This window comes from Oncorhynchus mykiss, chromosome 16 (assembly GCF_057628025.1).
Source record: "Oncorhynchus mykiss isolate SJ-2025 chromosome 16, ASM5762802v1, whole genome shotgun sequence".
In the NCBI taxonomy this organism is placed as follows: domain Eukaryota; kingdom Metazoa; phylum Chordata; class Actinopteri; order Salmoniformes; family Salmonidae; genus Oncorhynchus; species Oncorhynchus mykiss.
In genome coordinates this window covers 49,901,007-49,921,881 of record NC_143037.1, presented here as the reverse complement: position 1 = coordinate 49,921,881, position 20,875 = coordinate 49,901,007, and the positions used below count along the sequence as shown (strand labels likewise).

Below are 20,875 nucleotides of genomic sequence, written 5' to 3'. Positions count from 1 at the left end.
GGGCACAGTGCGCGCTAGCCAAGGTTGCCAGGTGCACGGTGTAGCCTCCGACACATTGGTGCGGCTGGCTTCCGGGTTGGATGCGCGCTGTGTTAAGAAGCAGGTTGGTTGGGTTGTGTATCAGAGGACGCATGACATTCAGCCTTCGTCTCTCCTGAGCCCGTACGGGAGTTGTAGCAATGAGACAAGATAGTAGCTACTACAACAATTGGATACCACGAAAATTGGGGAAAAAAAGGGGTAAAATTCAAAAAATAAATAAATATAAATAAAAAAAAGCTAATTCTCTGGAATTTTCCAAGCTTGTTTAAAGGCAACTTATGTACATTTTGATACAGTGAATTATATGTGAAATAATAATAATTGTTGGAAAAATGACTTGTGTCATTCACAAGACATTTGTGGAGTGGTTGAAAAACAAGTTTTAATGACTCCAACCTAAGTGAATGTAAACTTCTGACTTCAACTGTATGTGTGATTAGTGGGGGCTTAGCAAGAGCGGTGTTTGTGAGACAAGGGCGGATCCCGAAGGGGCCCGGGGAAGGTTCTTTTTTTTTACAAAAACATCTGTAGAGTCAGAATGGTTTGAGCTACAAACTACTAAAATCTATGAAAAGCTGAGACTCCCACGAACATGTTTTGTTCTATGATGCTCACAAACTACACAAGAGTCATTAAAAGGTAAGGAGTTCTTCTACATAGAATATCCAGTATTATAGTGCCTATAATACTGTAATAAGCTCACATAGTTGCTGTCACAAACTCCACACAGTTGTCACTGACTAGTTGGATATTCATTTTCCACTGAGAAAACCATTTTTGTACTTACAGCATTCATTTAAATACATTTTTATCAGGTTTTTGCTTTGGCAGACTTTATGTCAATAAAATCATGAATGCAACTGTTGATGTCAAATTGTCTTGTGTTCTACTTGGTTGTCCTGAAAAGATAATAGTTCAACACTTCATTGTGAGGGTAAATATTAAGGCTGGACAAGCAGATAAATTAAAATATAAATGATTTTTGCTGGGGTCTTGGGACTGATAGTGAAAGAACAGCCCTTAGCCGTGGTACAGTATATTGGTCATATACCACACCCACTCAGGCCTTATTGATTAAAAATAAGCTAGTCGTTTCCATGGAAACAGCGAGGAAAAGACAGCTTGAGGCTAGTCTCACAGACAGACACTGGCCCAAACCTTGAATGGCGTAGCATCCAAGAAGTTGTCAGTGTTAAAGTTTAGCTCTTTACATGTCCCTCAGATTTCAACTGACCATTTCCCACCTTGTCTTATATTTGTGAGATGATTATCTGTCCCATAGAGTAACACAGGAGGAGCACAGCAGGACCCTCACATTGCTTCCACCGTGACATGGGATGTCACTTCAGGCAACAGCGTAATACACACAATTCCACTTGGCAAAAAAAACTGCTTTGCATATCTCTGTCAATTTTTTTAAATGCAAGAATAGAAATGTCATTTTCTAAAATAACTTATGCCAACACTTTATTATAAAGTCAATTTAAGCAATTGAGTCATCACCGGGCAAGATTGCAAAGGAGGTCGTGAGGGGATTGTAAGAGAATTCAGCTGAAAGCTCAAACAACGGTCTTCTTCTAGCTCCTGTGTATTGGTTACCGAATAGGAACACTACCAGGACTTGTTCCATCCATTTTTCATTTGATGATCATTTGAAATGCAGAATAACATTGGAATAATGCAGTAGTGGTGCATGGGAAAATCACTGGGGAAGCTAATCCAGAAAAAAAGCCATATTACAACCTGTCTTGTGAGAACTGCGTTGTTTGCTCTATAACCTGCTAGTGATATATAGGCCTAAGGCCGAGACAATAAGAAGACACAGTGGCAGAATAAATTCAACCACACATTTATTTTAGTACAAAATCCGAGAGCAACATCTTGAAGTGAAGTCCACAAAACAGATTGCTTGTAACAAACAGTTACATGACCTAAAGCATGGTCAAGCAAGGTAATGTTTCTGACATTTTTGGACTACTAAAACAACAGAGTTACCGCAAGTCGCAGAGAAAACAGGAGCTGCCTCCACTATTCCAGCACCATTTCAACTTCAACATCAACATCATCTCACCTTTGCTTAGTCTAATACAGCGACAACTAAAAGATACCAAAGACGATTTAGTTCAATTAACGGGTTGAACGTCCATCCTCTCAGTCCAGGGGCACAATGTATCAATTAATGGTTGGATCATAATCACCTTTATAATCATTGTCCAGTACAGAGAATTAAGTACAACCACATGTCCAAATCCCTAACTCTGCATTTGAATAAAGCGGAATAAAGCTGATTCTATCATCCACACTTCCACTATTCAACTGACTAGAATGACTGTGATGGAAATAGAAACTTCTCATAAAAATAGATTGGAAAGAGAAAAAAACACAAAAAAAGCCTCTGGACAAATGGATGCCACACCATCCTCCCATTCAATGTCTGACAAACAAATATTGGCCAACAACAATAGTGAATGAGCCCAGGTCCAGGGCCAGCAGGCTGACTGTACTGTATAATGTGGGCAGCTGAATGAGCCCATTGACGGAGTAAATGAGAGTGAAGTGGCTGAATGTGCACATTGATGCTCCAATACAGTGGAGTACAGTGTAGCTGGGACTGTGAATACACAATGGTACCAGAGCAGAGCATGGCGATGCTGATAGGTTATGCTGTCGCTAGCCCTGCCATAACAGATCAGACCAGTCACCTCTGAGACAGACAGAGAAACACATGCTCTGTTCATCTTTCCCTCCATCCTGACTAGTCTCCCAGTCCCTGCCGCTGAAAAACATCCCCACAGCATGATGCTGCCACCACCATGCTTCACCGTAGGGACGGTGCCAGGTTTTCTCCAGATGTTACGCTTGGCATTCAGGCCAAAGAGTTCAGTCTTGGTTTATTCAGACCATAGAATCTTGTTTCTCATGGTCTGTGTCCTTTAAGTGTCTTTTGGTAAACTCCAAGCAGGCTGTCATGTGGCTTTTTACTGAGGAGTGGCTTCCGTCTGGCCACTCTACCATAATGACCTGATTGGTGGAGTGCTGCAGAGATGGTTGTCCTTCTGGAAGGTTCACCCATCTCCACAGAGAAACTCTAGAGCTCTGTCAGATTGACCATCGGGTTATTGGTCACCTCCCTGACCAAGGCCCTTCTCCCCTGATTGCTCAGTTTGGCCGGGCGGCCAGTTAAGGGAAGAGTCTTGGCGGTTCCAAACAAGAATGATGGAGGCCACTGTGTTCTTGGGGACCTTTAATGCTGTAGACAGTTTTTGGTACCCATCCCCAGATATGTGCCTCGACACAATCCTGTCTCGGAGCTAAACGGACAATTCCTTCAAACCTCATGGCTTGGTTTTTGCTCTGACATGCACTGTCAATTGTGGGACCTTATATAGACAGGTGTGTGCCTTTCCAAATCATCTCAAATCAATTGAATTTACCACAGGAGGACTCCAATCAAGTTGTAGAAACATCTCAAGGATGATCAATGGAAGCAGGATGCACCTGAGCTCAATTTCGAGTCTCATAGCAAAGGGTCTGAATCCTGATGTAAATAAGGTTTTTTGTTTTTTATTTTTAATAGATTTGCTGTTTTCGCTTTGACATTATGGGGTATTTTGTGTATATTGATGAGGATTAGTTGTTTTATTTAATCCATTTTAGAATAAGGCTGTAAAGTAACAAAATGTGGAAAAAGTCTAGGTGTCTGCATACGAATGCACTGTACAACCAAAATTTGTTTGACATCCTTGCCCTAGAGGCACCATTTCATCCAATTTTAGAGCGCCTTGGAGATTATTCCACAAGAAGGTGCAAAAAACCTCAAATGAGATTTACCTAACTCAGCGGAGATAGAAAGGATCTCCAGAGTTAGCCATCCCTGAGACCGGGTCTGGTATCTCGTATGTCTGTAAATTATCAATGAAGTAAGGTATGGCGGAAGTTTATGCTGTATAGGGCTTTTACAGTATAACCAAAAAGAGTGCAATGCATCGATCTACGAGACTTCAAAGAGGGCCAGCCTATTTTCTAATACAGAATTCAGGGATTCGACTGAACCTATCGCCCGTATTAAAGCATAGTGTGCTATGATGAACTGCATCCAATGGCTTCAATAGAGTGGCAGCTGCATTCATATAGACAATATCGCCATAGTCTATAACCGGTATGATTTGGCATGACCTATTCCTATGACATAATCCCCTTAGAAATAATAATTTATTAACTAACTCATCAACATTCTTTCTGAAAGATAGATTCGTCAATCCAGATGCCCAGATATTTATAAAAGGGGGCCACGATTAATGAGGGCACCATCTAATGTACATATGTATAAATCATCAGTTCAACAAAGGCTTTCTGCAAAACAATAAAGGCAGATTGAAGCTCTGAAAGAGCCTGGTCAACCTTGGGGGCAATAGCGTACACAACAGTGTAATCTGCATACAGGTGTATGTTACACTTTTTTGCAGATAGACCAACATTGTTTATATACATTTAAAAGTACAAGACCTAAAATCATTCCCTTTCGTAAAATCAAGGAAACCTGAACACCATCAGAAAAAACACATTGTGTCAAGTCATTTTCACACCAATTACATGACACCAGATCCATTTTTATTTTATTTATCTGTTATTTTACCAGGTAAGTTGACTGAGAACACGTTCTCATTTGCAGCAACGACCTGGGGAATAGTTACAGGGGAGAGGAGAGGGATGAATGAGCCAATTGTAAACTGGGGATTATTAGGTGACCGTGATGGTTTTTGAGGGCCAGATTGGGAATTTAGCCAGGACACCAGGGTTAACACCCCTACTCTTACAATAAGTGCCATGGGATCTTTAATGACCTCAGAGAGTCAGGACACCTGTTTAAAATCCCATCCGAAAGACAGCACCCTACACAGGGCAGTGTCCCCAATCACTGCCCTGGGTCATTGGGATATACAGTATATTATTTTATTTAGACCAGAGGGAAGAGTGCCTCCTACTGGCCCTCCAACACAACTTCCAGCAACATCTGGTCTCCCATCCAGGAACTAACCAGGACCAACCCTGCTTAGCTTCAGAAGCAAGCCAGCAGTGGTATGCAGGGTGGTATGCTGCTGGCATAATCCATACGGATTACAGACAATCTTTGAATCAATAAAGAGTAGTCAACAGTGTCAAAAGCCTTTGATAAGTCAAAGAAGGCAGCACTTCCTCTTATCCATACCCTTTACCACATCATTTAACACCAAAGTCACAGCAGAGATGTTGCTATACATCTCGTAGCTAGGAAGGGTCTAAGCTGACAGTTGATTAATGATTCAAAAGGTTTTGGCTAGGCAAGACAATTTCGAGAGGGAGCACACGGGCCGCCTTCCAAACCCCGGGGAGAGCACCTGAGATAATCGTCAGATTAAAAATATGTGTCACTGACTCCACAATCAGGGGAGAAGAAAGCTGCAGCAAGGTATCGAGCCCTAAGGGTAGCCTACTGTATGTACATCCTAGTTCAACCTATGCTTCCCCCTTTTTCTCCAAAGCAGGGTAGCTTTCCGTTGTGAATAAATGTGTGAATGTGAATGTCAGTGTGAATATGAATACTGTTCACAGTGTTTGAATACAGCCCTCTTGTATGGCCTAGATATCCTGTTTGTTTTGCCCCTGCCCTGAGAGAGCCACTTGAACAGTCTCTAAAACTCAAGAGGCCTTGCCTTCCCATGTAATCATTGGCTGAGCTTTTGTCATGCAAACTTGACCATCAGGACAAAGAAAAGACGCCCACTCCATGTTGTTTTTGTGTTCTGTAGAGACTAGAGAATTTAATAATATAAAACTAAAACCCACAAGGTTGGATACAACCCTCTCATAAGGAAGAGACAGTGTGTTCTTGTACTGTAGATGAGTATTGCTCCTAAACAACATTAAATTGTAAGGCATCTGTTCATCAACTGACTGGGAATATCATTGAAGGAAGCTGCTCTACTCAAATCAGCTGACTGCTTAGAATATCATTTGCTGTTGGTCTGATCCACATTCACAACAATGACCCTTTCCACTTGTTTGTTCTTGAACAGAGTCTACACCAGGGATCATCATGTACATACATCCACGGGCAGTTTTTTTATTGTGCGGATGATCGGGGGTGCATAACATAATTACAAATAACTTGTAGACTGCAAATTGACCGCAAGAAGCCCAAACGGATATAATATTTGACTAAAGCATATTATAGACTGGGTGTCGAGCCCTGATTGGCTGACAGCCGTGGTATATCATACCATATACCACGAGTATGAAAAAACATGTGTTTTTACTGCTCTAATTACGTTGGTAACCAGTTTATAATAGCAATAAAGCACCTCAGGGTTTGTGGTATATGGCCAATATAACATGGCTAAGGGCTGTGTCCAGGCACTCTGCGATGCGTAGTGCTTAAGAACAGCCCTTAGCTGCGGTATATAAAACGGCCATATACCACACCCCCCCGTGTCTCTTTATTATGCGTGGGAATAATTGCTGCTGATTTTCTGGTGTTTTTACAGTCTTTTATATCCAACAAGGAAAATTCATAAGACCACCAGTTGGAGAAACCTGGTCTACACACACTAATCCTTGTATTTTCTTCCCTCAGTGCTTTACATTGCACTGTGGACAAGCGAACAGGAGAGTAAAAATCCACAGTGAGCGCATGCAGCCTCTCTGTCTGTGGTTCTGTGATCTTGGGCCATGGGGAAGATGACGCACTGGGCACACACTGGTTGAATCAATGTTGTTTCCACGTAATTTAAGATGTTGTTTCCATGTCCTCTACTGTTCATTTCAATGAAATGATTTTGAACCAACGTGGAATAGATTATGAACTGACGTCTGTGCCCAGTGGGGAGAGAGTGTCCTGATCTGGGACAAAGACATAGTTCACCGTTTATTTCATGAGTCCCATTAAGACTGTATGTGGAAGGGCCCTTCAAGATGTGTGCTTGAGGTTGAGACCATGGAGGAGACAACAACATGGAGGAGAGTACAGAGAGACAACAAATGTAACTGTCTTTCATTTAGGATATGACTGATGCTCACCATGTATTGGGCTAGCTTGATCAGGGGAAACCAAACCATAACCGTGTCTAGTCAACACAAAATCCCCTGCATGGAGAAAATAGGCCTAAAGAAACCTCTTAAAAAGAGGAACTGAGACGGACTGTCTAATGCAACACCATAGAATATACATATAATATATCTCAAATAGTAAGAAGGACAGCAGAAGACCGATGAACGTTTATGGGTTTTTACTGAGAACTTCAGATCAGCATTACATTCACACGTCTGGTAAGATCATCTCAGAACAGCCTCAACTGTGACCCCCAAAACCACACCCCCATTAACCTCTTGCAGCTAGGCAGAAAGGAACTCAACACATAGCGGTATTGTAATGTATTGTCACGACTTCCGCCGAAGTCGGTCCCTCTCCTCGCTCAGGCGGCGTTCAGAGGTCGACGTCACCGGCCTTCTAGCCATTTTCCTTTTGTTTTGTCTTTGTTTTACACACCTGGTTTCAATTCCCCAATTACATGTTCATTATTTAAACCTCTGTTTTCCCCATGGTTTTTGTGTGTGTTTGTTCATTGTGAAGTGGTCAGTATTTCTGTGAGCTGGTGTGTTTCCCAGTGTGGGATATATTGTTGGTTTATTTTCTAGTAAAGTTTTTACTCAGTTCTGTGTCCTGCGCCTCACTTCGTCCGACCCTGTCACGCCCTGACCTTAGAAAGCTTTTTATGTCTCCATTTTGGTTTGGTCAGGGTGTGATTTGGGTGGGCATTCTATGTTAATTTTTTCTATGTTTTGTATTTCTTTGTTTTGGCCGGGTATGGTTCTCAATCAGGGACAGCTGTCTATCGTTGTCTCTGATTGGGAACCATACTTCCCACCTGTGTTTTGTGGGTAGTTGTTTTCTGTTTAGTGTTCTGCACCTGACAGGACTGTTTCGTTTCTCACTTTGTTATTTTTGTTTTAGTGTTCAGTTCTCAGTTTTCAATAAAATCATGAACACTTACCACGCTGCGCTTTGGTCCGTTCCTTCTTCATCAGACGACGACCGTTACAGAGCCGCTACACACTGACACTTGACATGTATACTGTGTCATGTACAGCTGAAGTTTACATACACCTTAGTCAAATACTTTTAAAAACTCTTTTTTTTTTTTTTTACAATTCCTAACATTTAATCCTAGTAAAAATGTCAGTTTTTAGTTTTTTTTTCTTATGTCAGTTAGGATCACCACTTTATTTAAGAATGTGAAATGTCAGAATAATAGTAGAGAGAATTATTTCACCTTTTATTTCTTTCATCACATTCCCAGTGGGTCAGAAGTTTACATGCACTCAATTAGTATTTGGTAGCATTGCCTTTAAATTGTTTAACTTGGGTCAAACATTTCACATAGCCTTCCACAAGCTTCCCACAATAATTTGGGTGAATTTTGGCCCATTCCTCCTGACAGAGCTGGTGTAACTGAGTCAGGTTTGTAGGCCTCCTTGCTCACGCTTTTTCAGTTCTGCCTACACATTTTCAATAGGATTGATGTTAAGGTTTTCTGATGGCCACTCCAATACCTTGACTTTGTTGTCCTTAAGCCATTTTGCCACAACTTTGGAAGTATGCTTGGGGTCATTGTCCATTTGGAAGACCCATTTGCGACCAAGCTTTAACTTCCTGACTGATGTCTTGAGATGTTGCTTCAATATATCCACATAATTTTCCTGCCTCATGATGCCATCTATTTTGTGAAGTGCACAAGTCCCTCCTGCAGCAAAGCACCCCCACAACATGATGCTGCCACCCCTGTGCTTCACGGTTGGGATGGTGTTCTTCGGCTTGCAAGCCTCCCCCTTTTTCCTCCAAACATAACGATGGTCATTATGGCCAAACAGTTCTATTTTTGTTTCATCAGACCAGAGGACATTTCTCCAAAAAGTACGATCTTTGTCCCCATGTCCCCATTTTTTATGCCGGTTTTGGCGCAGTGGCTTCTACCTTGCTGAGCGGCCTTTCAGGTTATGTCAATATTGGACTCGTTTTACTGTGGATATAGATACTTTTGTACCTGTTTCCTCCAGCATCTTCAGAAGGTTCTTTGCAGTTGTTCTGGGCTTGATTTGCACTTTTCGCACCAAAGTACGTTCATCTCTAGGAGACGGAATGCATCTCCTTCCTGAGTGGTATGACGGCTGCGTGGTCCCATGGTGTTTATACTTGCGTACTATTGTTTGTACAGATGAATGTGGTACCTTCAGGCGTTTGGAAATTACTCCCAAGGATGAACCAGAGTTGTGGAGGTCTACAATTTTTTTCTGAGGTCTTGGCTGATTTCTTTTGATTTTCCCATGATGTCAAGCAAAGAGGCACTGAGATCGAAGGTAGGCCTTGAAATACATCCACAGGTACACCTCCAATTGACTAGAATTATGTAAATTAGCCTATCGGAAGCTTCTAAAGCCATGACATCATTTTCTGGAATTTTCCAAGCTGTTTAAAGGCATAGTCAACTTAGTGTATGTAAACTTCTGACCAACTGGAATTGTGATACAGTGAATTATAAGAAATAATCTGTCTGTACACAATTGTTGGAAATATGACTTGTGTCATGCAAAGTAGATGTCCTAACTGACTTGCCAAAACTATAGTTTGTTAACAAGACATTTGTGGAGTGGTTGAAAAACGAGTTTTAATGACTCCAAGCTAAGTGGATGTAAACTTCCAACTTCAACTGTAGATTTCTTCCCAATGCCATAAACATAGTTAATGGGGAATCCTGGTGCTGGTTCCACTCTAAATCCGTTAGATTGTGAACAGACTGGTACATTCTGAGAGGATAGTATATCAATATCAGTAGCCATGAAATGTACCTCAAGAAATATCTTACATGAGGTTGAAATGAAACACCTCTACAGGATGGATGTGACAACTGGTGTCGGAAGCCCTGGTTTTGAGTTGAGAAGCTGCTCTTCTGACATTTAAATTAGACAAAGTCGAGTCACGGAAATACCTCTCTGTAGACAACAGAATAGTTTAATTCCTCACAGTGAATGCCAATGGGATGCAAGCGCCAGGATAAGCTGATGCGGGAAATCAGACAGACCTATCAAAATGCCAAAAGTACCAAGTGCAAGGCCAATACCAAAAATAACTATGCCAAGTCGTTTTCCTGTCATAGCAAACAGATCTACAGTTAAAATCCTCCTAATTCTTTCCAATCTGTTTTCGACAAGCAAGTGGAATAATCTCTACTCCTCAGGGTTGCCCAGACTGAATGACACACCCCCACAACTTGCCCTTAAGAGAAGCTATTCATACATACCATAGAGCACCTGTTGAATGTGGTGTAAATTCCTACATAGTCTCTGTCTATAGGGGAGTATCCAGTATAGTCAGAGGGGAGACTACAGTCAACTGAGAGCTCTATCTACACTTAGCTGCTATTGGGAAGGATACTGTACAGTAGAATACTGTACAGTACAACACAGAGACATAGAAGACTTCACAAACACACGTGTCGACACACAAACTGCATACAGACTCTGTAAGTGAAGCAACGTTTTGCATAAAGAGAGTCAATCAAATGAAGATCGCTTGATAGATTGAGTAAATACACTCTGATTTGTTTACAGTTAACAGCCTGTCCGTGTGTGTGCGTGTTTAACTGCAAAGTGAGCCACACTGTCTACTCTAATTCAATCCAAACTCAATCATACCCTCAGCTCTCATGGGCCTGCCTGCCTCCCTCTACAATGTTCTTTACACCATCAGAGTTCCTGTCTGTGCAGCTTCTAGTGAAACACTGTTCTCTCCCTCCTCACCACGCTGCACCCTGCCAAGCTTCCTGGGACTATCAGTCAGTCTAGGGTTTAGCTGGTGTTGAGTCTGTCTGTCATAGCTGATGTTAAATAATGCACAACCAGGGTCAACTGCATTGTAATGTACATGGGAGCACGGAATGGTTTTTAACAAGCACAGAGGAAAGACTAATAATCTATTCAAGCAGAAATCACATCCCTTGGTGAAAAGCAGGCAGGCTGACACATGCCTACACACACACACACACACACACACACACACACACACACACACACACACACACACACACACACACACACACACACAGTAAAAAGTGCTGTGCAGAGGTAGTTTGAGCAGCTCATCTCTGTAAATGAGAACCGTATTCCCGCTTACCCGCCATACGCTCCAAAAGTGAAACTCCTCTTTCTCTGCGGCATGCCAGCTAATGGGGCGGGAAGTAGACCAACAGTGAGTGAGTCAACTCAGCACTGAATGGAGCCTCTACCTCTGTCACTCACTCCCTCACGCTGACTGTGTGTGTTAGAAAGGGAGTGCGTGTGGCTGTCCACTCAGCTCCACTGCCCCTCCCTCCCTCGTCCCCTCTCATGCCTCCTTAACAAACGGGGGGGGGGGATAATGAACAATTCAATAATTTGCTTATGGGTAGAAATAATGAGAGTACTATTTATACAAGGTAGATGAGGACAGAAAATGAGTGTCATTGGAGATAATGTGATAGATGACAGAAAACAAGAAGTTCAATGTTGTGAGAAACATGATGCAGCTATTTATCTTCACAATCTACTGGGAACTTGTTTTTCACTCTTCTCTCTCCCTCCCTCCCTCCCTCCCTCTCTCTCCCGCTCTCCCTTTCTGTCTCTCTCTGAGGCAGCTGGTCAAACAACCCAGTGCCGGTGGCTGTACTGATAAGGCCAAACAGATCATTACTCTTCTCACAAAGAGACACCACACACCAGCTCCAGGATATCAACTGTTCCAAGAGCTCCAAGTTACAAGATATGAGTCAAAGCTAGCAAAGAAGAAGTACCACTCTCTCTTACTACTACTACTACTCACTCAACATACAGTAACTTCCCTTAAAATGTATACTATAGTACAGGGATCATCAAGGAGATTCAGCCTCAGGACAATTTTTTCTTGAGCGGATGGATGGTCAGGGGACAAGATTTAATCATTTGTAGACTTGAAATTGTTCGCAAGAAGGCCAAACAGATGTAATATTTGACTAAAACATAAATCATTTCAAACCTTGCTTACATTTGTATATACGATCACATCTACAGTATATCTCTCTATTATGTGCAGGAATACTTTGGAACAGTTTTACCAAATGAAAATGATTTGGAACAGATTTGCTGTTGTTTTTTCAGTCTTATACGCCCCGCAAATTTTTAAGCATTTGTTTATATTAATATACATTTTTTTTGTGAAAACATTGGGGGTGAAGTACAATCACTGCAGGCCAAATTCAGTTGGGGAACCCTGCTATAGTACAACCCAAGTGATACAGAAGGGCTGTTTAGAGTGGATACCAGCCAGTGTTAAAGCCTGTAGCACTGTGTCTCTGTATCACTATAGTGATTGGTTTCATTGATTAACTGCAGTAAATATTTGGCCAGAGTAGCCACCTCCTCTGGCAGACAGTTCCACTTGACTCACTGGCAAAGCAAGATCATTGATACCACAAGAATAGAGTCAAAAACATAACTTGGATCATTATATACACGCAACATTCAAGTTTTGGACAGTATAGAACACTTCATTTTTAAATATGCTAAAGACAACTACATGTACTGTGAATTACCTACAGAATTCAAAAAGCCATCATTGTAAGTGAGATACAGAGACCTTTTCTGTTTGGAATAAGATTCTATCTGACTGTAACTAATTCCATAATGAACCATTTTCCCCTTAGGGCCAGTGAGGTCCAACACTATAATTGTAGAGCACTCATTGTAATTGGATGGATAGGCACTTAATGCATCAATGTAACTGATCAACAAACATAATCAATTAGATACAGTTACTCCATCTGTTTGCTCCAATAGCGCACAGTGCCTTCAGAAAGTATTCATGCCCCTTGACTTATCCCACATTTTGTTGTGTTACAGCCTGAATTCAAAATGGATGATATAGATTTTTTTTCTCTCACACTTCTACACACAATAACCCACAGTGACAAAGTGAAAACCTGTTTTTAGAAATGTTTGAATAAGAAATACATAAATATCTAATTTACATAAGTATTCAGACCCCTGAGTCTATACTTATGCAGAAGCCCCTTTGGCAGCAATTAAAGCTGTGAGTCTTTCTGGGTAAGTCTCTAAGAGCATTCCACACCTGGATTCTGCAACATTTGCCCATTATTATTTTCATAATTCTTCAAGCTCTGTCAAATTGGTTGTTGATCATTGCTAAGCAAACATTCTCAGGTCTTGCCATAGATTTTCAAGTAGATGTAAGTAAAAACTGTAACTCGGCCACGCAAGTACATTCGTACAGCCACCATAACATGATACAGCCACCAATATGCTTGAAAATATGGAGAGTTGTACTCAGTAATGTGTTGTGTTGGATTTGCACCAAACATAACACTTTGTATTCAGGACAAAAAGTGAATTGCTTTGCCACATTTTTTGCAGTATTACTTGTTGCAAACAGAATGCATGTTTGGAATATTTTTTGATTCTGTACAGGTTTCTGTCTTTTCCCTCTGTAAATTAGGTTAGTATTGCGGAGTAACTATATACAATGTTGTTGATTCATCCTCAGTTTTCTCCTCTCACAGCCATTAAACTCTGTAACTGTTTTAGTCACCACTGGCCTCATGGTGAAATCCCCCAGCGGTTTCCTTCCTCTCCGGCAACTTAAGTAGGAAGGACGCCTGTCTCTTTGTTGTGACTGGGTGTATTGATATACCATCCAAAGTGTAATTAATAACTGCACCATGCTCAAAGGGATATTCAATGTCTGCTCTTATTGCACACAGAGTGGATCCATGCAACTTATTACATTTGACTTAAGCACATTTGTACTCCTGAACTTATTTAGGCTTCCATAACAAAGGAGTTGAATACTTATTGACTCGAGATTTCCGCTTTTCATTTTGAATTCATTTGTAAAAATGCTAGAACATAATTCCACTTTGAAATTATGGGATATTGTGTGTCGGCCAGTGACAAAAAAATCAAATTTAAATTCAGGCTGTAACAAAATGTGGAAAACGTCAAGGGGTGTGAATAGTTTCTATATTTTGTTGATTCCGAGTTTCCCAATAATTTCCCAATTTCTTTAATTGACGGCTGAGCTACACTAACAGTAATGTGCAGCACTATGGCTGTAAACATTTCACAGTGTAAACTGTAAAGCCAGTGTGAGTAATGACCTCTGTCTGGCACGACAGCACAGAACAGACTGCTGAAACTTCCTCTGTTTTTTTAATCAATTCAGCAGCATTACAAGATTTTTGCGAAGTTCTGGTACTCATCTGCTTTTCAGACAATTGTATTAATCTAAGCAGTGTGTGTGTGTGTGTGTGTGTGTGTATGTGTGTGTGTGTGTATATATGTGTGTGTGTATGTATGTGTGTGTATGTGTGTATGTGTGTGTGTGTGTGTATATGTGTGTGTGTGTGTATATGTGTGTGTATGTGTGTGTGTGTGTGTGTGTGTGTGTGTGTGTGTGTGTGTGTGTGTGTGTGTGTGTGTGTGTGTGTGTGTGTGTGTGTGTGTGTGTGTGTGAGTGATAGACAGAGCGTGCTATCACAGCAGAAGCAACAGGGCTGGAGCCCCAAAGGTCCTGTGACTGGCTGCTCTTTTGTCTTGAAGCACAAAGAAGCACAGATCCCTCAGTGATAACCAACCTCTCCTTCAGACTCACACGGCAATTGATTCGCTACACTGATATCACCCTCTAGCAAAACAACAAGAACGAAAAAGAAATACAGTACGTTTGACAAAATATAGAGCTGAACTTCAAAACTAAGTGGTGAGCCAGACACCTTAAACTTTGAAGTTAGAATAATGCAATTATAACTTAATCTCAATAGCACTCATTGATCAATGAATACCTTATTAAACAAGTATAGTGTGAACACACTGCATAGACGGTCTTATTACAGTACATCCACTGTTGTAAATGGAGCATCCTGTCTCCTCCTTCAGACTGGCAATCTGTTCATGTGTAAATAAGGCCACGTGCATTCAATAATGTATCTCCAATCTGGTCTGGCTGTGTGGAGCAGATAGAGGGAGGCAGGGAGGGTTGAGGCAGATTGGGCGCCAGTTTCAGCAGGCAAGCAGGTCATGTGCTCTTGAGCAGAGTATGTGAGCGGAGCAGAGATGGAGCGGAGTGTGCCCAATTTGACTGGAGCGTGGCACGAGATTCCCAAAAGGTTAGAGCGTTGGCCTTCACGCCCACTCCAATTTCGCTCCAGTAGCGCACACTTCATGAGCTCAGTGCATTCCTGTCCCAGCATGCACTTGTGTGTTGCTATAGCCCCTTGCATTAGCTACTGTCATGGAGTTCGCAAAATATTTTCATGAAGAAACTAATAAAAAACACACAAGTGCAAATTCAAAGTGACTAACAAAGATGAGCAGGACTAAGCGCAAGCAAGGGAGTGCGGTGACGTGGTGTCCACAACTAAATAATAATTGTGAAAAATAATCTGAAAAGACACGTATAAAATCAAAATCAAATCAAATTGTATTTGCCACATGCGCCGAATACAACAGGTGTAGGTAGACCTTACCTTGAAATGCTTACTTTCAAGCCCTTAACCAACAATGCAGTTCAAGAAATCCTGTAAGCATGATGGTGTAATCCTACTTACTATGTGCTATGTGCAGAAAGGAACGAGGTGGGTAGATAAATCACATGCTGACCACAGCGTGCGTTGCAAAATAAATGTACACATACAGTGGGGCAAAAAAGTATTTAGTCAGCCACCAATTGTGCAAGTTCTCCCACTTAAAAAGATGAGAGAGGCCTGTAATTTTCATCATAGGTACACTTCAACTATGACAGACAAAATGAGAAGAAAAAAAATCCAGAATATCACATTGTAGGATTTTTAATGAATTTATTTGCAAATTATGGTGGAAAATAAGTATTTGGTCAATAACAAAAGTTTCTCAATACTTTGTTATATACCCTTTGTTGGCAATGACAGAGGTCAAACGTTTTCAGTAAGTCTTCACAAGGTTTTCACACACTGTTGCTGGTATTTTGGCCCATTCCTCCATGCAGATCTCCTCGAGAGCAGTGATGTTTTGGGGCTGTTGCTGGGAAACACGGACTTTCAACTCCCTCCAAAGATTTTCTATGGGGTTGAGATCTGGAGACTGGCTAGGCCACTCCAGGACCTTGAAATGCTTCTTACAAAGCCACTCCTTTGTTGCCCGGGCGGTGTGTTTGGGATCATTGTCATGCTGAAAGACCCAGCCACGTTTCATCTTCAATGCCCTTGCTGATGGAAGGAGGTTTTCACTCAAAATCTCACAATACATGCCCCCATTCATTCTTTCCTTTACACGAATCAGTCGTCCTGGTCCCTTTGCAGAAAAACAGCCCCAAAGCATGATGTTTCCACCCCCATGCTTCACAGTAGGTATGGTGTTCTTTGGATGCAACTCAGCATTCTTTGTCCTCCAAACACGACGAGTTGAGTTTTTACTAAAAAGTTCTATTTTGGTTTCATCTGACCATATGACATTCTCCCAATCTTCTTCTGGATCATCCAAATGCTCTCTAGCAAACTTCAGACGGGCCTGGACATGTACTGGCTTAAGCAGGGGGACACGTCTGGCACTGCAGGATTTGAGTCCCTGGCGGCGTAGTGTGTTACTGATGATAGGCTTTGTTACTTTGGTCCCAGCTCTCTGCAGGTCATTCACTAGGTCCCCCTGTGTGGTTCTGGGATTTTTGCTCACCGTTCTTGTGATCATTTTGACCCCGTGGGGTGAGATCTTGCGTGGAGCCCCAGATCGAGGGAGATTATCAGTGATCTTGTATGTCTTCCATTTCCTAATAATTGCTCCCACAGTTGATTTCTTCAGACCAAGCTGCTTACCTATTGCAGATTCAGTCTTCCCAGCCTGGTGCAGGTCTACAATTTTGTTTCTGGTGTCCTTTGACAGCTCTTTGGTCTTGGCCATAGTGGAGTTTGGAGTGTGACTGTTTGAGGTTGTGGACAGGTGTCTTTTATACTGATAACAAGTTCAAACAGGTGCCATTAATACAGGTAACGAGTGGAGGACAGAGGAGCCTCTTAAAGAAGAAGTTACAGGTCTGTGAGAGCCAGAAATCTTGCTTGTTTGTAGGTGACCAAATACTTATTTTCCACCATAATTTGCAAATAAATTAATTAAAAATCCTACAATGTGATTTTCTGGATTTTTTTTCTCATTTTGTCTGTCATAGTTGAAGTGTACCTATGATGAAAATTACAGGCCTCTCTCATCTTTCTAAGTGGGAGAACTTGCACAATTGGTGGCTGACTAAATACTTTTTTGCCCCACTGTACATGTTATTCAATCATTGCACCCACACTGCTCACAAGCGTTTGCGTAGCCAGGTGATAAAATAGAAGTTGGTTCTATTTGTGATGCTTGAAGCGCTGCAAGTCCCACCTCTCCCATCTCCTCATTGGTTTTTAGGAGCATATTCCCACATGGGTGAATGAAAGATGAACTGGGGTCCACACTCCAGACCAGTTGGTGGTGGTAATGCACTTTAAAGTTGGTTGCAGCCTGAAGGAGGAGATATTACTAGAAACAAACTCGGTTTACCATTTTATCTGTGGATTAATTGTCAGAGTAGAGGACCTTGTGCATTTCAGGTAAAATAACAACCCAATGTTTATATCCCAGGACAAATTATCTAGCAACAGCAAGCTAGCTAGCTAAAATGCCATAAATGTTTAATGCTTTTCGACCTGTCCCCAAATTAATATAGTTGTTTCAGAGTTCATTTTGATATTTCAACCTGCGTGTCCTGATTGTGTCTGGTATGGGTGGACAAAATCAACATGCGTGTCCTGATTGTGTCTGGTATGGATGGACAAAAATCAACCTGCGTGTCCTGATTGTGTCTGGTATGGGTGGACAAAATCAACCTGCGTGTCCTGATTGTGTCTGGTATGGATGGACAAAATCAACATGCGATGACGCACGTGGACGCAAGCGCACAAGCATTCTGGTCAGCAGGTAAGTGTGTCATTGTAGCAAAGTATTTATGAACAAAAAATCGGATCTCTTAAAAGTTTAGTTCATTTTTGTTCTATTATCTATACAATAGGTCATAATTGACTTTGGCCCAATAGGCCTGGCATATTCACACTTTCAAGGAGATTTTCGTTTTGATTGGGTTATTTTGCCTAAAGACCATTAGGACTACCTATAGAAAAATAAAAAAAACAACTCGCCATCTCTGCCCAGCCTGGCAAAAGTGGCCAAAAGGGTGTTTATCATCCTCAGTGGCTCCACAAGGCTGATGGCCTGCTCTCCAGGCACCATCACCGCTGGTCTTCTCTCCAGGCACCATCACCACTGGTCAGCTCTCCAGGCACCATCACCGCTGGTCTTCTCTCCAGGCACCATCACCACTGGTCAGCTCTCCAGGCACCATCATCGCTGCCCTGCTCTCCAGGCACCATCACCGCTGGTCTTCTCTCCAGGCACCATCACCGCTGGTCAGCTCTCCAGGCACCATCACTGCTGGCCTGCTCTCCAGGCACCATCACTGCTGGCCTGCTCTCCAGGCACCATCACCGCTGCCCTACTCTCCAGGCACCATCACCGCTGGCCTGCTCTCCAGGCACCATCACCGCTGGCCTGCTCTCCAGGTACCATCACATGAGCCTGAAGACAGACTGGCCAAACTTGTGTTTCTAAAATTTAATTCCAAGGCATTGTAGACTGAACATAATAAGACATTTTTTGTTTAATTTGCATTTAATTCTATGTAAGCAACAGCCGTTATGGCCAATTTAGAGACTATAATGATTTAATACAACAAAATGTGGTTTAAATGCTGAGAGCTTTATATCCCTGCCAGCCTATTGTGTCGCACTCGCAAATGCTTTACAATGTATTTCTTTGTAGGCTTTAGCCTTGACATAATTGAAATAATATAGAATAAATCATTCATTTTTGTTGCTTTTTAGGCTCCCTGTCTGGCTCCTGACCTATTCTATTTATATGCTGTTTAATATGACATGTAGTTTATTTGAAATGATATGCGCTTCTTACATTCACATTTTCATGTTTATTTAAATACTTTTCACTCAAACCATGTAGTTTGGTTTCAATACTTTAAAACCAAATGGTAGGTCCAGATAGTCCCAAAAATACATGGGTGCTGGTTAAATTGTGATTTTAATGAATGGAGCGAATTTGGAATGACAGTTTGTTTTTTGTGAGTGCGGAGCGGTTTTTAGCAGAGCAGTTGGAAAGGACATGGAGCTCCATTAACGATGAGCGGGATTTCTGACCACTCAACTCTGCTCACATACTCTGCCCTTGAGGAATAAAATCAGCATAGGCCTGAGCTGTAGAGAAGCGGACGCTAAAGAAACGAGCAGCTTTGTGTGTACAGCGCCTTTATATCAGGAACCTGCATTCATCATTTCTATCCCTAAGAAATTCAATTTTCCCTGTGGAGACGTTTAATGTGTTAAGAAGCAGGCCAAACAATATCAATCACTTGGGTTCACAAACAAACTTTCAGCACTAGGCTAAATGGGGCAGGCCTGCTGGGACCATTGCATCACTGAATCCTTTAGCCAACAACTTTTTATATTCTTCAGGTTTAAAGAGTCAAATAGTTGATACATAGACGCATGGGCTCAACTTTCACTGGGGACCGGGGGACATGCCCCCCCACATTCTGAAATTGCATTTATACCCCCCTTCCCAGTTTTATCATTGAAATGTGATGCAAAATGTGTGCTTTAGGACCATGCGGACGCCGACGAGCGGTCGGGTAGGCTGTTTGGAGTGTTTATCCAACTGAAGTTATCCAACTTCTAAAACCAAAGTTGCGCCCCTGCATAGACGTATCTTTTCCGATAACCTCCTGAAGTCCTTTTGCCACCAGTTTCAACCCAACAGAGGGGTCTCTTTAAAGCACTTCACACAGGGAGCTCTGTCTCTTTAAACTTCCTCTCTGGACCCCAGCATGAAGTGGTAAAGTAAGACTCAGCATTGCCCTTTGAAGAGCGAGGTTGGTTAATTATTCCAAAATATTGGCCCTGTATCCTGATGAATACACTGTCTATAGCTGCAGTATAGGCCTAACTTGAAATATTTTCAGCAGTGGCCTGATAGAACAAGGTGTGCATTCTGTATGTGCTTGGTTATTTGGAGAGTGGAGGGGGGGGTATTTAAATATTTGAAAGGAGTAAATATTCAAACGGTAATTGTGCTGAGAAGCCATTTGGCCATTTCATTTTAATTGCACTTTCATATTTCACTAGCTGCATTTCACTAACTGCATAGCCAGCAGCATACCAGCCAGCAGCATACCACCCTGCATCCCACTGCTGGCTTGCTTCTGAAGCTAAGAAGGGTTGGTCCTGGTCAGTCCCTAGATGGGAGACCAGATTCTGCTGAAGTGGTGTTGGAGGGCCAGTAGAAGGCACTCTTTCCTCAGGTCTAAAATAAATCCCAGGGCAGTGATTGGGGACACTGCCCTTGGTAGGGTGTCGTCTTTTGAATGGGATGTTAAAACGAGTGTCCTGACTCTCTGTGGTCACTAAAGATCCCATGGCACTTATTGTAAGAGTAGGGGTGTTAACCCCGGTGTCCTGGCTAAATTCCCAAGCTGTCCCTCATACGGTCACCTAATCATCCCCAGCTTACAATTGTCTCTTTCCTCTCCCCTGTAACTATTCCCCAGGTTGTTGCTGTAAATGAGAATGTGTTCTCAGTCAACTTACCTGCTTAAATAAAAATGTAGGGTAGGGTGAGTGACTTGCTGCATCCATTGAGCAGAGTA

General features: G+C 42.0%; 1 protein-coding gene across 21 annotated transcripts in view; it reads right to left on the bottom strand.

Annotated features, from left to right (window-relative positions):
* LOC110492141 (rap1 GTPase-activating protein 1) overlaps positions 1 to 20,875 on the bottom strand; it is a 133,092-nt gene that overhangs the window by 84,950 nt on the left and 27,267 nt on the right. For 17 of the 21 annotated variants that reach the window (XM_036947057.2, XM_036947056.2, XM_036947058.2 and 14 more), the window contains exon 1: positions 11,249 to 11,389. The exons of 2 other annotated variants lie outside the window; for them this stretch is intronic. In XM_036947057.2, the coding sequence (XP_036802952.2) occupies positions 11,249 to 11,292 (44 nt within the window). In that variant the 5' untranslated portion in view covers positions 11,293 to 11,389. Of the gene's footprint in view, positions 1 to 11,248; positions 11,421 to 20,875 lie in introns of those variants that run through there. 2 more of the 21 variants (XM_090203097.1, XM_036947055.2) reach the window with 2 other exon arrangements.